Source organism: Dioscorea cayenensis, chromosome 7 (genome assembly GCF_009730915.1).
Source record: "Dioscorea cayenensis subsp. rotundata cultivar TDr96_F1 chromosome 7, TDr96_F1_v2_PseudoChromosome.rev07_lg8_w22 25.fasta, whole genome shotgun sequence".
Lineage (NCBI taxonomy): Eukaryota > Viridiplantae > Streptophyta > Magnoliopsida > Dioscoreales > Dioscoreaceae > Dioscorea > Dioscorea cayenensis.
This window is the reverse complement of record NC_052477.1, coordinates 27523356-27537351: the sequence shown is the minus strand read 5'-3', so window position 1 is coordinate 27537351 and position 13996 is coordinate 27523356. Positions and strand designations below refer to the sequence as shown.

At 34.4% G+C, this 13996-nt stretch overlaps 2 protein-coding genes across 2 annotated transcripts; one reads left to right on the top strand and one right to left on the bottom strand.

Moving 5' to 3' along the window:
- Window positions 1–2699: 2699 nt before the first annotated feature.
- Window positions 2700–7895, top strand: LOC120265518 (probable galacturonosyltransferase 7). The gene is given in 11 exon segments (XM_039273454.1): window positions 2700–3009; window positions 3131–3159; window positions 3257–3316; window positions 3487–3543; window positions 4637–4817; window positions 4941–4996; window positions 5381–5676; window positions 5855–6212; window positions 6296–6447; window positions 6449–6839; window positions 7107–7895. Coding segments are annotated over 11 exon segments (1998 nt in total). The 5' UTR covers window positions 2700–2870; the 3' UTR covers window positions 7386–7895.
- Window positions 7896–12186: 4291 nt separating this feature from the next.
- On the bottom strand, window positions 12187–13996 carry LOC120265282 (L-ascorbate oxidase homolog). The gene is given in 4 exon segments (XM_039273156.1): window positions 12187–12487; window positions 12573–13473; window positions 13476–13684; window positions 13749–13996. Coding segments are annotated over 4 exon segments (1659 nt in total).

The following is a 13996-nucleotide window of genomic DNA, read 5'->3' as shown; positions in this document are numbered from 1 at the left end:
TTATGTATTTAAAAAATTAAAATACATTATGTAATTTTATCTAAGATTTAAAATTAACTGTGATTCAAATTTTATGTCACTTGTGCTTTTAATTTTACCATTATTTAAAAAAATTTTATACTAAAAAAGAGAACTCTTTGCTGATCCAAATCTAAATATTATAAATATCAATGATTAAAACTATAGAAGAATACCAGACAAGTTATATGTGTGTAATCTCTGCGTCAAACTTAGATTGCTTGGCTGTAACTTGGTCTATTTATCATCCAAATGAGATTGCGTAATGGCTGAAGCTATGTTCAAGCTAATTGGGTAGTATTATTGCCTTTGAAAAATAAGTTTACAAGGGGTTCATTGGGCAGAACTCATGACTAACGTTCCCAATGAGTTATGTTTGCACTTGACTTGGATTTTCAATGCTCTAACTGAAAGAATGAAGCAACTTAGGAGAACAAGGTTACGTGGGTTATATGATTGCATGTCTTAAGCACCAAGTAAAGGTAAACAAGAGTTATATATATATATATATATGTACGTACATATATATATATACATATATATCTATACATATGCATTAGTTTTAATCTTATAACTCAATTATTTGTCTCCAAAATTGAATTTGTTTTATTAAAAGTTTGAGCTGAATATGATCTATGAAGCTATGATAGCACCCTAAACTTCAAGCCTATAATTTAATGCCACCTTAAGTTAGAGCTATCATTATGTTTGTCATAGTAATGATGATGATTTTAAGTTCCTTAGAATAGCTTTCCAAGTGTTATTTTATGCTCGCTTTTTTAGAAACAAATGATTTCCGTCCGCTTTCATTATTATTATTATTTTTTTTTGGAGAACTTGTCCAATGTATCATTAGAATTAGATTTTTTTCCATTGTCTTTTATTATTATTTATTATTATTTTTATTATTATTTTTATTCTCTCTCTCTCTCTCTCTCTCTCTCTCTCTCTCTCTCAAGCAAAATTTGGAATTTAGGCTGGATTATTTTTTTAAAAATTTTTTATTGAAGACATTATTTTATTTTCAAATGAGTTGAATCCACTAGGTTTTCCATTAATCAATCACTACGTATCGTCTACGGGACACCAATGTTATAATATCTCAGCAACATAATGATAAATCAGGATGTTTGGTGTAGGTCCTTATCAAAAGCTTTCTCTTTTGTTTGTGAATTGAAAGCTCTTTCCATGATTTGCCCAAACTAGACCCAAATCAAATTAAAGCTCTTTAAGTTAGAGTGACCTTCAAGATGTCCACCTTTACTAACTTCCTTGGGAATAATGCCTCCAAAAAGAATCCCAAGTCTTTGAATGCTTTCGTCTCTTAATAGTTCTGAAGTATTGATTGTTGTTGATAAGCATTGGCCCCATGAAAATGAAATGTTGTCGGTGGTTCTGCTTTATGTTTGTTTCTTTTCAAGTCGGATTTGGACTTTTATTTTATTTTATTTTATTTAGTGTAATTACATGTTAATAGTTCCATAAAATTATCAACACGGTGAGAGTTTGATTCTTTTTTAATATATAATTGTGTAAATAATATATAAGTGTATTTGTTTACGGAACTAGCACTGTGGTATTATGCATGGCATTATGCATGGCGTTGTCTAATGGTGGAAATTATCTTTATTTGATTCGGTATGCTTAAGTAGTAAGAATCCACTGATATGTCTTTATCGAGGAAAAATATAAAAATAGAAATATAATAAAAGAATAAAGAAAAGCGAGCTTTATTATTATTATTATTATTATTATTATTATTATTTTTTGTTAATCCAAAAAAAGAAACATAACAAAAGGATAAAGGAAAGTGAGCTTTATTATTATTATTTTATTTATTATTTATTTGGTAATCCTTTCCTCTTATTTTACTCAATCTCTGCTCAGTATAATACAAGAAAGAGAAAACACTATGAAAAATTATTTCATTGTTTAAATGTTAAAAACTAAAATTGGAGATATGGATAAACAAATGAAAGAACAAAAGGAATCAAGCAATGCTTTTCTTGACTCTGCCTTCCACTATCTTTAATTCTTTTTTTTTCCCTTTTCCACAAACTTAATAATTGGGAGGGGATATGTTGAATGGACAAGGATGAAATTACTTTAAGCATAATGTTTTAAAGTTTTATTAAACAAGAAAAACCAAGTTTTTGATTTATGTACTTTAATAAAATAAAATAAAACATATATTATTGACCAATGTCCTTAGCTTTCATTACATATACTTAGTGTAAGGTACACAATTTAGTAAATTTTTGGAGGCCCATTTTTTTAAATAAAAAAATATAATCCTTTCCTGAAACAACATCATTCTCATCTCTCGCTAAGCACACTTTTTATAAAGCCATATATTTATATCATTTGTAGTATTGCAATCCATGTATGAGAAGAAACAACAAGGCCTAAAAGTTAATTCCATCACTTCAGAGGGACCAGCCAGTAAAAAAATCCCCATATATTATCAATTATTATAAATATCAAAGCAGTTATTGAATTTGAATTTAATTGAACAAATTATTATTATTTTTAATTATTTAACAAATCAGTTCCCGAAATTAAAGATAGCAATTGCACCTTTTTAGTTTTTTCCACAAAAATAAAAAAATAAAAATCAAATAATTAAAAATTTCGAAATCAAGGGATTGAAACTTTTCCTAAAGAAGCCCTTCAACTGTCTTCCTTTTCTCTCAAAGATTGCACCAAGAAAAACAGAGAGAGAGAGAGAGAGAGAGAGAGAGAGAGGGCCGCCATTGGCGTTCTTGGTTCCAAGCTCGAGGTTGAGAGATGGGAATGGCAGCGGCGGAGGAGTAGCGGTGAAGTGGGAGAGGAACAACGAGAGAGAGGAGGTCATGAAAGGTCACGCCGGCGTGGCGCCGCAGTGGAAGCGGAGATGGCGAGGACCCTCGCTCTTGGTTCCTGCCCTTGTCGTCTTCTCGCTTCTCCTCCCCCTTGCGTTCCTCTTTGGACTTCTCAATCACTTTCCTTACGGTATTGGAGATCCTCCTTAGATCTCTGCCACTCCCTCCACCTGCATTGCGGTTCTTGTGTTTGTATTTGGTGCCTTGGTTCTTATTTTCTTGATTTAATGGCGTGGTTTGGTTTCATGCAGGGTATTTGGGCGATGAACGGCCGCCTCCGGTGAGGTTTTCTTATATTTATGAGTTGATTTGTGACTGTTTTATTGATTGGTTTAGTTATTGATGTTTTTTTTTTTATGGTTTTGATTGAGTGATAGGAGGAATATGAATTTGGGGGTCATGGGCATCGTTTGGATGGCAGCCTTAAATTGGTCCAGGTTGTTTGCTTTTCATTCCTTTTCTTTGTGTTCCCTTGGGTTTATAGAATGATTTGGATTTAATTGTTGTTTATTTATTATAAAAAAAGTTGTTTTTTTGTTTTCTGAAATTTTGATTGGAAAAGGTTGGATGAATGTGATTATATTGATTGAGGCTTTGGTTGTTACAGGGTGAGCACTCAAAGGTTCCTAATCTTGTTAAAAAGCTCGACCCGGATTTAGCAAAGGTGCCATCCTTTCTGAGCCTCTATGTAATAGTTGATATATATATGCAGTTGTTTTCTCTAGATGATCTCTTTCTTTGATTTGCCGTGAACCTATTTGTAAATAAAGATACATATTTACTGGGGACTGATTGAACTGCTTGTGTTTTAACCATCATGCTTATCGAAAATGGTAGGTAAATGCTTACTTGCCAAACCTGCTAAAAATGTGCATTTTAAACAAGATAGGAAAAGCATCACTATGGTCAACAATGCTGACTCAGTGGTGCGGAGGAACTCATTACATCTGCTTCTTCTTCAATGACTTCTAGAGATAATTGCATGGATTTTCTTGTTTGAATATAAACAAATGGATGTTCTTTTGGTCAATTTCAATAATTATTGTAGAAAGCTACTAATTGACATGGTACAAATCAAGGTGTTATTTAACCCCTCAATCTGACCCTGATTTAGAGCCTCACCTGATATTCCCTCATGACATTCCTTGTCCGTCTTCATTGTTGATGTTGATTGACTTCCCCAAAAAATTGGTAATTCAGTAAAGTTTTGATAAAACTTGCATTAGATGTACTAGGCATTGATGTTATATATATGGGCTCATCTGTTGCATGAGATATGTTATATATTATATCTTATGATGGCCTTTAGCTGGTTTGTTGAACACCCTATCCTAGGATTTATATGATATTCATCCAATTTGTGGCCTTTAAACTTTTGCCCTGTAGTTACAAGTTTCTTATTTCAAGATTTTTTTGAAGTTCATTTTGTGATTCAAGCAATAGATTCATAGAGTTATGCTTGTAGATAATGCCTATTGGTATTGTGTTCTTTTTTTTTAATATTCTTCTGACTTGAAATAATCTGCAATTTTTAAGTGTTTTTATCATTTTAAATTTAACTAAATAATTTCTAGAATGTGTTTTCCTTTGGTAACTGTTGTTATCAATTTCCTGAAACACTTTTCTTGTGTTCATTTAAATTTCCCCACAAGTGAAACTCTTGTTTTGTTTTGTTTGTTTGCTCATTTTGTCTGATGATGGAACCAAAAAGTCAGGTAAATCCTTCAAAATTTTTTCTTGAAATTTTTTATTTTCAGGATGGTGCTGAAAGCATTATCAACCCTCGCAATAAGGTCTTCTACACAAAAATTGATGAGGATCCTGTAGATAGTAGAACGCAGTTCAACCTGCAAGCAAACGGAAATGTTGCCAACTCCCATTCTGATATAAGTTTCAACCCCTACAGTGGTCAAGAAGAAAAACCTCCTCCCTTAGACGGTATGCATCCCTTGATGATTGAATCTTGTTTTCTCACTCTCCTAGAGCAGCAGTGAAGCTTCTTCTCTTGTATTCTGTGAAATGAAAATGACCTTTACTGGTATTAATTGCCATTGTCTCTAGGTCTATCCCCACCACAATTAGCTTCACCAAAGCCACGTCCAGCTCCAAATGCAACGGTAAGATTTCGCACGCATTTTTATGTCACACAATCTAGCTATTAAATTTTCACGTTTTCTTTTTAAATTTCTTCAGCAATATTTAATCTTTAATTTTGAGTGAAAATGAACTCCATTTCACCTTCATTAAAAAAAATCACTTTATTGTGTTACCAACATCAATTTCTTAAATGTGGGTTGATATTCAGATCTGTATAAATTTGTTGTTTTTTTTTTTTTCTTATTTGTACATATTTCTGGTTGCGTCACATAAGCGGATATTTAGTATTACCAATCCACTGTAATTCTGTAGAAGTTGGTTGTTTATTTTCATTTATGCATATTTCTGGTTATATTACATGAGTGGATGTAGTGGACTACTAATCCACTGTAATTCTGTTACAGAATGCTCCTGAACCCAAAAGAGATGGCTTTGTAAAAAATTTCAGTGGTGATGCTAATGGTAAATCTTGTCAGCTTGAGTTTGGGAGTTACTGCCTTTGGTCCTTGGAGCATAAAGAAGTAATGGTGGATTCTTTAGTGAAGAGACTTAAAGATCAAGTTTTTGTGGCCAGAGCATACTACCCAAGCATTGCTAAGCTTCCTGGTCAAGATAATCTGTCCCGTGAGCTGAAGCTGAATATTCAAGAACATGAGCGCATGCTTAGTGATGCAATTGTTGATGCCGATTTACCACTGTTGTAAGTATAACTCAGACAATGCAAGTTGATCTATGCATACTTTCTTTGTCTTTCTTGTTGTTCCAGTGGCAGTTTCACTCTCCTTTTTAGTGAGAAACAATCATTTTCCTGTTAACCTTCAATTTGCTCAAAGAGATATCCAGAAAGAAGTACTAACATGCTCATTTATTTATTTTAGTGTTGAAAAGAAGATGAGGAAGATGGATCTGTCTATTGCAAAAGCTAAATCATTTGCTGTGGATTGCAATAATGTTGACAAAAAACTGAGACAGATACTTGACCTAACTGAGGATGAAACTCATTTTCATATGAAGCAGAGTGCTTTCATGTATCACCTTGGTGTTCAGACTATGCCCAAAAGTCATCACTGTTTGTCGATGAGATTGACTGTTGAATATTTCAGATCTCCCCCCATTGATATCAAGCAGACATATGCTCACAAACTAGACAATCCCTTGTTGAGGCATCATATTATATTTTCCACAAACATTCTTGCTGCATCTGTTGCTATCAACTCAACTGTGATGAATTCTGAGGTATGACATCTGTTTCAAGTTTCAGCGTTGTCAAGTGGGTCTTCTCTTGTTGTTAATGCTTTTTCTTTTGCATCATATCACAGGAAACTGGGAATTTGGTTTTTCATCTGCTGACAGATGTGCAGAATTACTTTGCTATGAAACTCTGGTTTGCCAGAAATTCTTACAAGGAAGCTACTATTCATGTTCTTAACTTTGATAAACTTCTAACTGACTCCTCTTATGGTTATGGTTCTTTCATTATCACCATCTGAGGAATATCGTGTTTCCATTCGTTCTAATGAACAACCACTCCCTGTGCAAATCAGAACCGCGTACTTATCAGTATTTGGTGGTTCACACTTTCTTCTTCCTCAAATATTCAAACATCTTAACAAGGTGTTAATTTTGGATGATGATGTTGTTGTTCAACGGGACTTGTCATTTTTATGGAAACTTGATTTGGAAGGGAAAGTGAACGGCGCCATGGAGTTTTGTGGGGTGAGATTAGATCAGCTGAAATCTTATTTGGGATCTACTGCATATAATGGGAATGGTTGTGCCTGGATGTCTGGACTGAATATTGTTGATTTGAATGTGTGGAGGGAGCAAAAAGTGAGCGACACCTATGAGCACCTGCTTCGAAAGGTCAGTAGTTCATAATTCTTTAATGATCTGGCTTCTTGTTTCTGTGAACCTTTTCTTTCAACAGACAATCAATATTCACCAAAATAATATTGTTTTTCTTCAATCTAATGTATTGTAAATGTTTGAGGTTGTTGTTTGAGCATGCTGGCTTATATCATGCCATTTGTTAAAAAGTTAAAATTAACCAAAACCCCTAAATGACCATTTGTTTCTTTTCTTCCCCTATTATTTTCTAATGTGTTGCATTGATTTATATCTGTGTGACAGGTGCAGAACAGGAATGAAGTATCAGCCAAGGCTGCTGCACTGCCGATAACGCTGATTGCATTTCAAGAGCTTATATATGCTCTAGATGATTCAACTGTTCTCTCCGGACTTGGTCATAGCTACGGGGTTAGCACAGATGCTTTAAGGAATGCCCCCGTATTGCATTACAACGGCAACATGAAACCTTGGCTTGAACTCGGTATACCAAGCTACAAGAAGTTCTGGAGGAAGTATCTTACAAAAGAACAATTCATGGATGAATGCAATGTGAGTGTATAATTGCACATGGTTTCACAGACATGGATTCCGAGCAATGGGCAACCAGGTATTGTGGCGGATGTAAATCAATACTCTGACTCAAGTACTGGACATGATCAAGCAACCAAATAAGGTGGCAGACATGAGCCAACATGAATGAAGACTGAAAACCATCATCCTGGTTTTTGTCAGAGAAAAAGTACAGAGCAATTGTTAATGTGGCAAGAGTGATTCACACAACAAGGAACAAGAGACTTGATTCTGCAAATCATGTTTGAAGTCATTCTGATGGCTTTTAGTTGGTGATGCATTCATTATTTCATATAGTTTGATGATTGTTTGGCCCAGCACCTCAAATTGGGTAGGTGTTTCCATTCTCTTGCACACAATTAATTGTAGATTGTTATCCTTACTCATATTTGTTGTTTTTTTTTTCTTTTTAATTTTCTGTTACCAAACCAATTCTTTGTTGTCAACTGCTTCACATGGAATGAAATTATGTGTGCCCATAGTTGGCTTAACAATTGAATCTAATAAAAGTGTGGAATTAGGACAAGATTTGTTAGCAATTAGGATGCTGATGATGTGAGCGTCTCGCTTTTCTGGTTGGCTTATTTTTTTTTACTATCTTTTATAGAATCTTTCTTTGATTTCTTTTTCAGACTGAGAAACAGGTTGTAGTGTGTATATATATAATTGTTTGTTTGTTTGTTGTGAATTTGCTAGTGGTGTATCAAGAAGTAAATAAATGGGGAATATAGAATAAAGAAAATTATTATTTATCTTGTTTTGTGGACTATATATGACTTAAATAAAAAAAATGTTGAGTAAGTAGAGCGGTGATATTAAACTTTCATAATACCTATCAACCATTGGATAATCCAATGGTATGACACAGGAATATATGAGTATAAGAGAGAGGGTAAGGGTTCGAATCATTCTCTCGGTAGTACTATTTTTGTACAGTTCATATACTGTATATTTGGGTCCAGTATTGTTTATGTATTGTTCATAGGCCTTGGTATGGATTCCCTCTAAGATTGCAGAACAAAGGATTTTTCTAGAAAGTCTGTAAGCCACTGTAACTAATGCACCTCTATATTTGTTTATATATTTGACAATCTTTTAAATGAGGGCGCTTGTCATTAAAAAAAAAACTTTCGTAATACCATATATATTTTTTCTTTACTTTTTCTCTTTCTTCTGTTTTATTATCTATTTATTCAAATATGCCTTGTTGCTGCACATGCTAGCAAAATTTATGTGTGTATATGTACACTCCGATTTCAAACCCTATACTTATATATGGCCAAAATATCAAAATATTCCTTTCATTAACATCTTTAGTTCCCCTATCAGAAAATGTCTTTTCAATCTTCTTATTTCTCACCTTTGAATGCCGTTGATGTGGCGTGTTTATTATTGGAAAATTAAAAAAAGAGAAAATATATAAAAAAAATCTTGAATTTAAAAATTTCAACTAAGAAAAAAATTGAACAACAAGATCTTAGATCAAATTTATGGGAAATGTTATTGCTGGATATAATAAATGCTAGTCTCCCTTTGATGTTGTAGGATTTGCTCTCCACTCCTATCTTTAGGGTTAGAATCCTAAAAAATCTATCATTAGGGTTAGAATCTTAAAAATAGAGGTAGGTTTTTATTTGCTTCAAACTTCTTTTAAACCTGACAATAATTAAATTTATCCAGATACAACTAATTTAAATTTATCCCTATCCGGATAAAACTCTAATATATTTGAATTGGATAAAGATTTATCTTTTTGTTGTTGAGTTCAACTCAAAGTTAAACTCTTATCTTTCTACCTCTATATAAGAAAGTCTCCACCCCACTTTCAGAAATCACACGGCCTCCATTGGAGTTAAAGATTTTTGAGGTAAAGTATTTTAGTATTCTTCCTGTGGTCATTAAAGATTTTTGCAAGTCACTTCGTATCTCTGAAGTTTGGAAGTATTTTTAATTAATTAATTTTTTTTTTCTTCCAGCATCCTTCCGCCATCCTAAAGATTTTTATTTATTTAATTATTAATTAATTTATTAATTTATTAATTTATCTATATATATCTATATATATATATATATATATATATTTACGCTTCACCTTATCATGGCTCGAACAAAGCAAACTAATAGACTTGATATGTCTTTTGCCATTCATGTGATGCTTGATATGGGCATTCACTTTCCTATGCCCTCCTTTATCATGGAATTCTTGAAGCTTAACAAGCTATCTCCTGCTCAGCTTCATCCAAATTCCTGGAGGTTTCTTATAAGCTTTCACATTTTCTACTTTATAAGTGGGCTTACAGTCGACCTTTTCCATCTCTTTTTTGAGCTTCAACCGTGTAAAGATAAGTCTAGTCGTTATGTCCTCCATCAGACTTTTGTTTTCGTTATTGATGATCTCCTTCTTATAAAGAAATATAAAGACAAATGGGTTCTTATTTACCCCAAAAGGTCCTTACCAATGGTGTCGGAATAGAAAAGGGTTTCAAGAAAACCTTATGCACCATTTACTCCTGAGATTTATGTTATTGAACATTCCTACCATGATATTAGTAACTTTAAAAACTCTGCATTTGCTGCTCTCCAAAGGGGTCATAAGTGTGCTAATATTATGGTAAAAACTTTCAATGACATAAATCTCAAGAGTAAATTTCTCTCTAAGTGACATTTCCAAGCACCTTTTACGGGTAAACAAGAACCCATTTGTCTTCATAATTCTTTATAAGAAGGATATCATCAATAAGAAAAGCAGAAGTCCAGTGGAGGACATGATGACCAGGCTCATCTTTAAAAGGTTGAAGCTCAAAAAAGAGATGAAAAAGGTCGACTAAAGGCTCTAAACCCACTTATATAGCAGAAAATGTGAAAGCTTATAAGAAACCTCTAGGAATTTGGATGAAGCTGAGCATGAGATAGCTTGTTAAGCTTCAAGAATTCCATGATGAAGGAGAGCATAGGAAAGCGAATGCCCATATCAAGTAACACCTCATGAATGGCAAAGGCGAAACAAAAATAACAACTAGGATCACCAAGAGACTAATCCTCTAGTAGGAAAGAATGGAATACTTAGCTCTGAAACTTTGAATCTCACTCTCATTAAGAGAGGTTGGAAGACAGGCGCCTATCACGAAGTGAGATTAAGGCCCAAAGGTTGTAACAAGTCTACTAGTTTGCTTTGTTCGAGCCATGATGAAGTGAAGCTATATATATATAAATTAGTTAATTAGTTAATTAAAAAATAATTAAATTAATAAAATGTCTTTAGGATGGCGGAAGGATGCCGGAAGAAAGAAAAATTAATTAATTAATTAATTAAAAACCTCCAAATTTCGAGATACGAAGTGACTTGCAAAATCTTTAATGACCACGGGAGGAATGCTCTTAAGAAGAAAGAGACTCCAACCCCTTTGTTCAACCTCTGAGTTCAAAGGTTTACAAGTTCAGAGTTAATCTCTAATAAATTCACTGTTGTATCGGGGCAAGAACATGGAAAAAATGTTGAAGAGAATCATACGAAATCAGAAATTAAAAAGTATAAAAAGAAAAAAAAAATTCAAAAACAATAAGGAAGCATAACATTTTTTTTTGAAAGATATTTTCTTTTTTAATTAAAACAAGATAACTCTTTGAATCAAAGAGAATTAGGGATTCTAGATGTCAATTCATCAGTAGAAAGAGAATTCCAGAATTCAGAGGCATATCTGGGCGGAGAAACATTGTTAAAGACCACGCAAGAGTAGTGTAGGAGCTCTAGCTTCATAGGTGGAATCCATGCGCACAATTGTTGAGGGTCATTGGAGTTGGGAGGGTGGAGGTTGCTATGAGTTTTTCATGATCGAACCTGTGTTACTCGCGGTTAGGGATTTCAAAGGGATGAGTTACACATTTTATTATTATTTTAATTTTTTAATTTTTTTTATTTGCTAATAATAAATAAACAACATCAGCAAACACTAAAAGATGGGAGTAATACCCGCCAGTGATTGCCATGTGATTTTTCAGATGTGAAAATAAGTGGACTAAAGGCATACTTTATAGTAAAGGCACTAAAGTAACTAAATTTAGATAATAGTGGGAATATTATGATATTTTGACTTATATGTTAATATAAATAATTACTTTTTCATTTGAATGATAACTCTTTTTCGTGTGGAGACTAGTGGGAGAGATTGGGGATTAACTCAGAATATTGATTGCAATAAATAATATATTCATTTTATCAAATATATAAAATTATTGTATTCATTGATAATCAATATATATATATATATATATATATGACAAACAGAATCGTAATTTTTTATTATGCTCTGAATTGTTTTTATTTTAAACCAAACTTGTGCAGCAGTGATGTTTTATGAGATTATATAATATATAACCATGAATTTTTCACATTATTTTATGTAAAAAAATAAAAATAAAAAATCAATCTTCACAACAGAACAACACCTAAGAAATTGAAAAGAGAAGCCTGAACCATCAAAACTTGAAAACAAGATTGGGAGTACCTTATATGTATTAAAAACATTATGATAACAAATCAATCAATTAGCAAATAAAAATAAGAAATCACATAAAATATAATCCCAAAAAAAGAAAAATAAAAAAATAAAAAAACCAACCACTTGTTAATCTCTCTCTCTCCCTCTCTCTTTCTCTCTACTCTTCTCATCCTTGTCCTTCCTCTCTGTCTTCCCCTCCTTTGCCTTCCCTCCTACTACCAATACAAACATATATATATATATATAACCAACAACCAAACCACATGTGATCACACTCCTCCATTAATAACTCCTCATATTGTATAAGGTGGTGGCAATGGAAGTTTCACCACTGATCCACAAAGTATTGCATTATCTGGCAGGTTGTATTCATCTCTCAGTGACCTCGCCGGAGATATCACACTAATATACAATTGCTGCCCAAGATACTGCCTTTCCCATAAATTTGATCTCAAGTTCCATATTCCGGCGTTGTCGAACGTCAGTGCTATCGCCGTCCATGATCTCGGATACACTTGTATTGCATGCCTACTAACTGTGTCCAGCAAGTTGTACTTTTTCCGGCACTCCGGCGTCCACTTCCCGGCCCCCATTCTGATCAAAACATCAATAAATTACATTAATGCTTACATTAATTATTAACATTCTATGCATAAATTTATATATAGTTCAATTTTACCCGAGTGGGAAGAAGGAAAAACCACTGAGATGATATGACTGAATGCTCCTCTCTGGATTCTCCAAGATTATCTCAATGTATGTTCTAAATGTTACTTTTATAACACTTGGTTGTATTTTGATCGGTGAGCCGGCCGGTGGTGGTTCATCGTTCACTACATCATATGTGAACTCTTTGTCGGCAATGCCAAAGTATTCGGAGAGCTTCAATGGTGTCTCAGGGTCTTTATGTGAGACTCCATTGAGAGCATATCTCCTTTTACCATCAACAACACCAACAGAGTTCACTAACTTGATTGTCCGGGTAATATTGATGCTGCCGTAATGGTAAGAGCCTTGCGGGTTTGGTCTCGCCGCACTTGCGGTGAGATTCCAGTGGAATGATCGCCATTGATTGAATGACCAGGCCCAGCCGACAGGAGCATCGGGAATCACCGGAGATGGTGGCTTATTAGAGTTGTTGTATCGGATTATGCCGGTGCCAGTGAGGGTGTACTTGGTGAACCTTGGTGTCGCCGCCATGTAGTAGTCACCGGGTTCTTGATCGGCGGTGATCAAGACAGAGACACATTGTCCGGCATGAATGTCGAGAGACTCATAAGTGTTTTGTTGAGTGTGTGAACCATCCATTTCGACTAATTTCATCTCATGGCCTTGTACTCGGTAGTTCAAAGTTGTTTTGATACCGACATTGCAGATACGATAACGGTATGTCAAACCGGCTTCCATGAAAAACAGAGGTTCTTCATCGTTGCCGTGGCTGTCTTTGCCGGCTTTACCATTGATGAGAATGCCAGCTGGGCGGCCAAGGCTGCGGCCTCGGTCGAGGAAACGAGCAAGAGTAGTGTGACTTTTAGTGTACCAATCACCAATCAAGACAGTGTAGTCGGCGGCGGGGGATCGAATGGAACAGGAATTAAAAGACGACTATTAATACGAAGACCACCGAAACCACCAGCACTTCGCTGCATGCCGATAGAGGGAAAATAGAAGAAACTACCTATTTGATCCTTCACTTGGAAGTGGTAGGTGAAATTATGCCCGGGTAAAATTGGGCAGTTTGTGCCTGGTACTCCATCTTGCCATGAGTTCTTCCTCTGCTGGATTCCGTTCCTATAAAGTAATTAGTTTTATTAGTTACACCATTTACTCTAAAATTAAACAAAAAATAGCTTACCATGTGAGGAGAAATGGTTCATCCAGATTATTGAAGAGATTAAGAACAATGTTATTATTAGAAGTGGAATTAATGTTGGGGCCGGGGAACTCGCCATTGATAAGAATAACTTGTTGGGGTACACCAAGAGGAGAAATTGTCCCATAACTCACATTCCATGTGAAGTAGAGGTAAGGATCTTCGGCGTGCACCGCCGAGATAATAAAGAGAGCTAAGCCGACGAAGCAGCCGAACCGTGACATCGACAT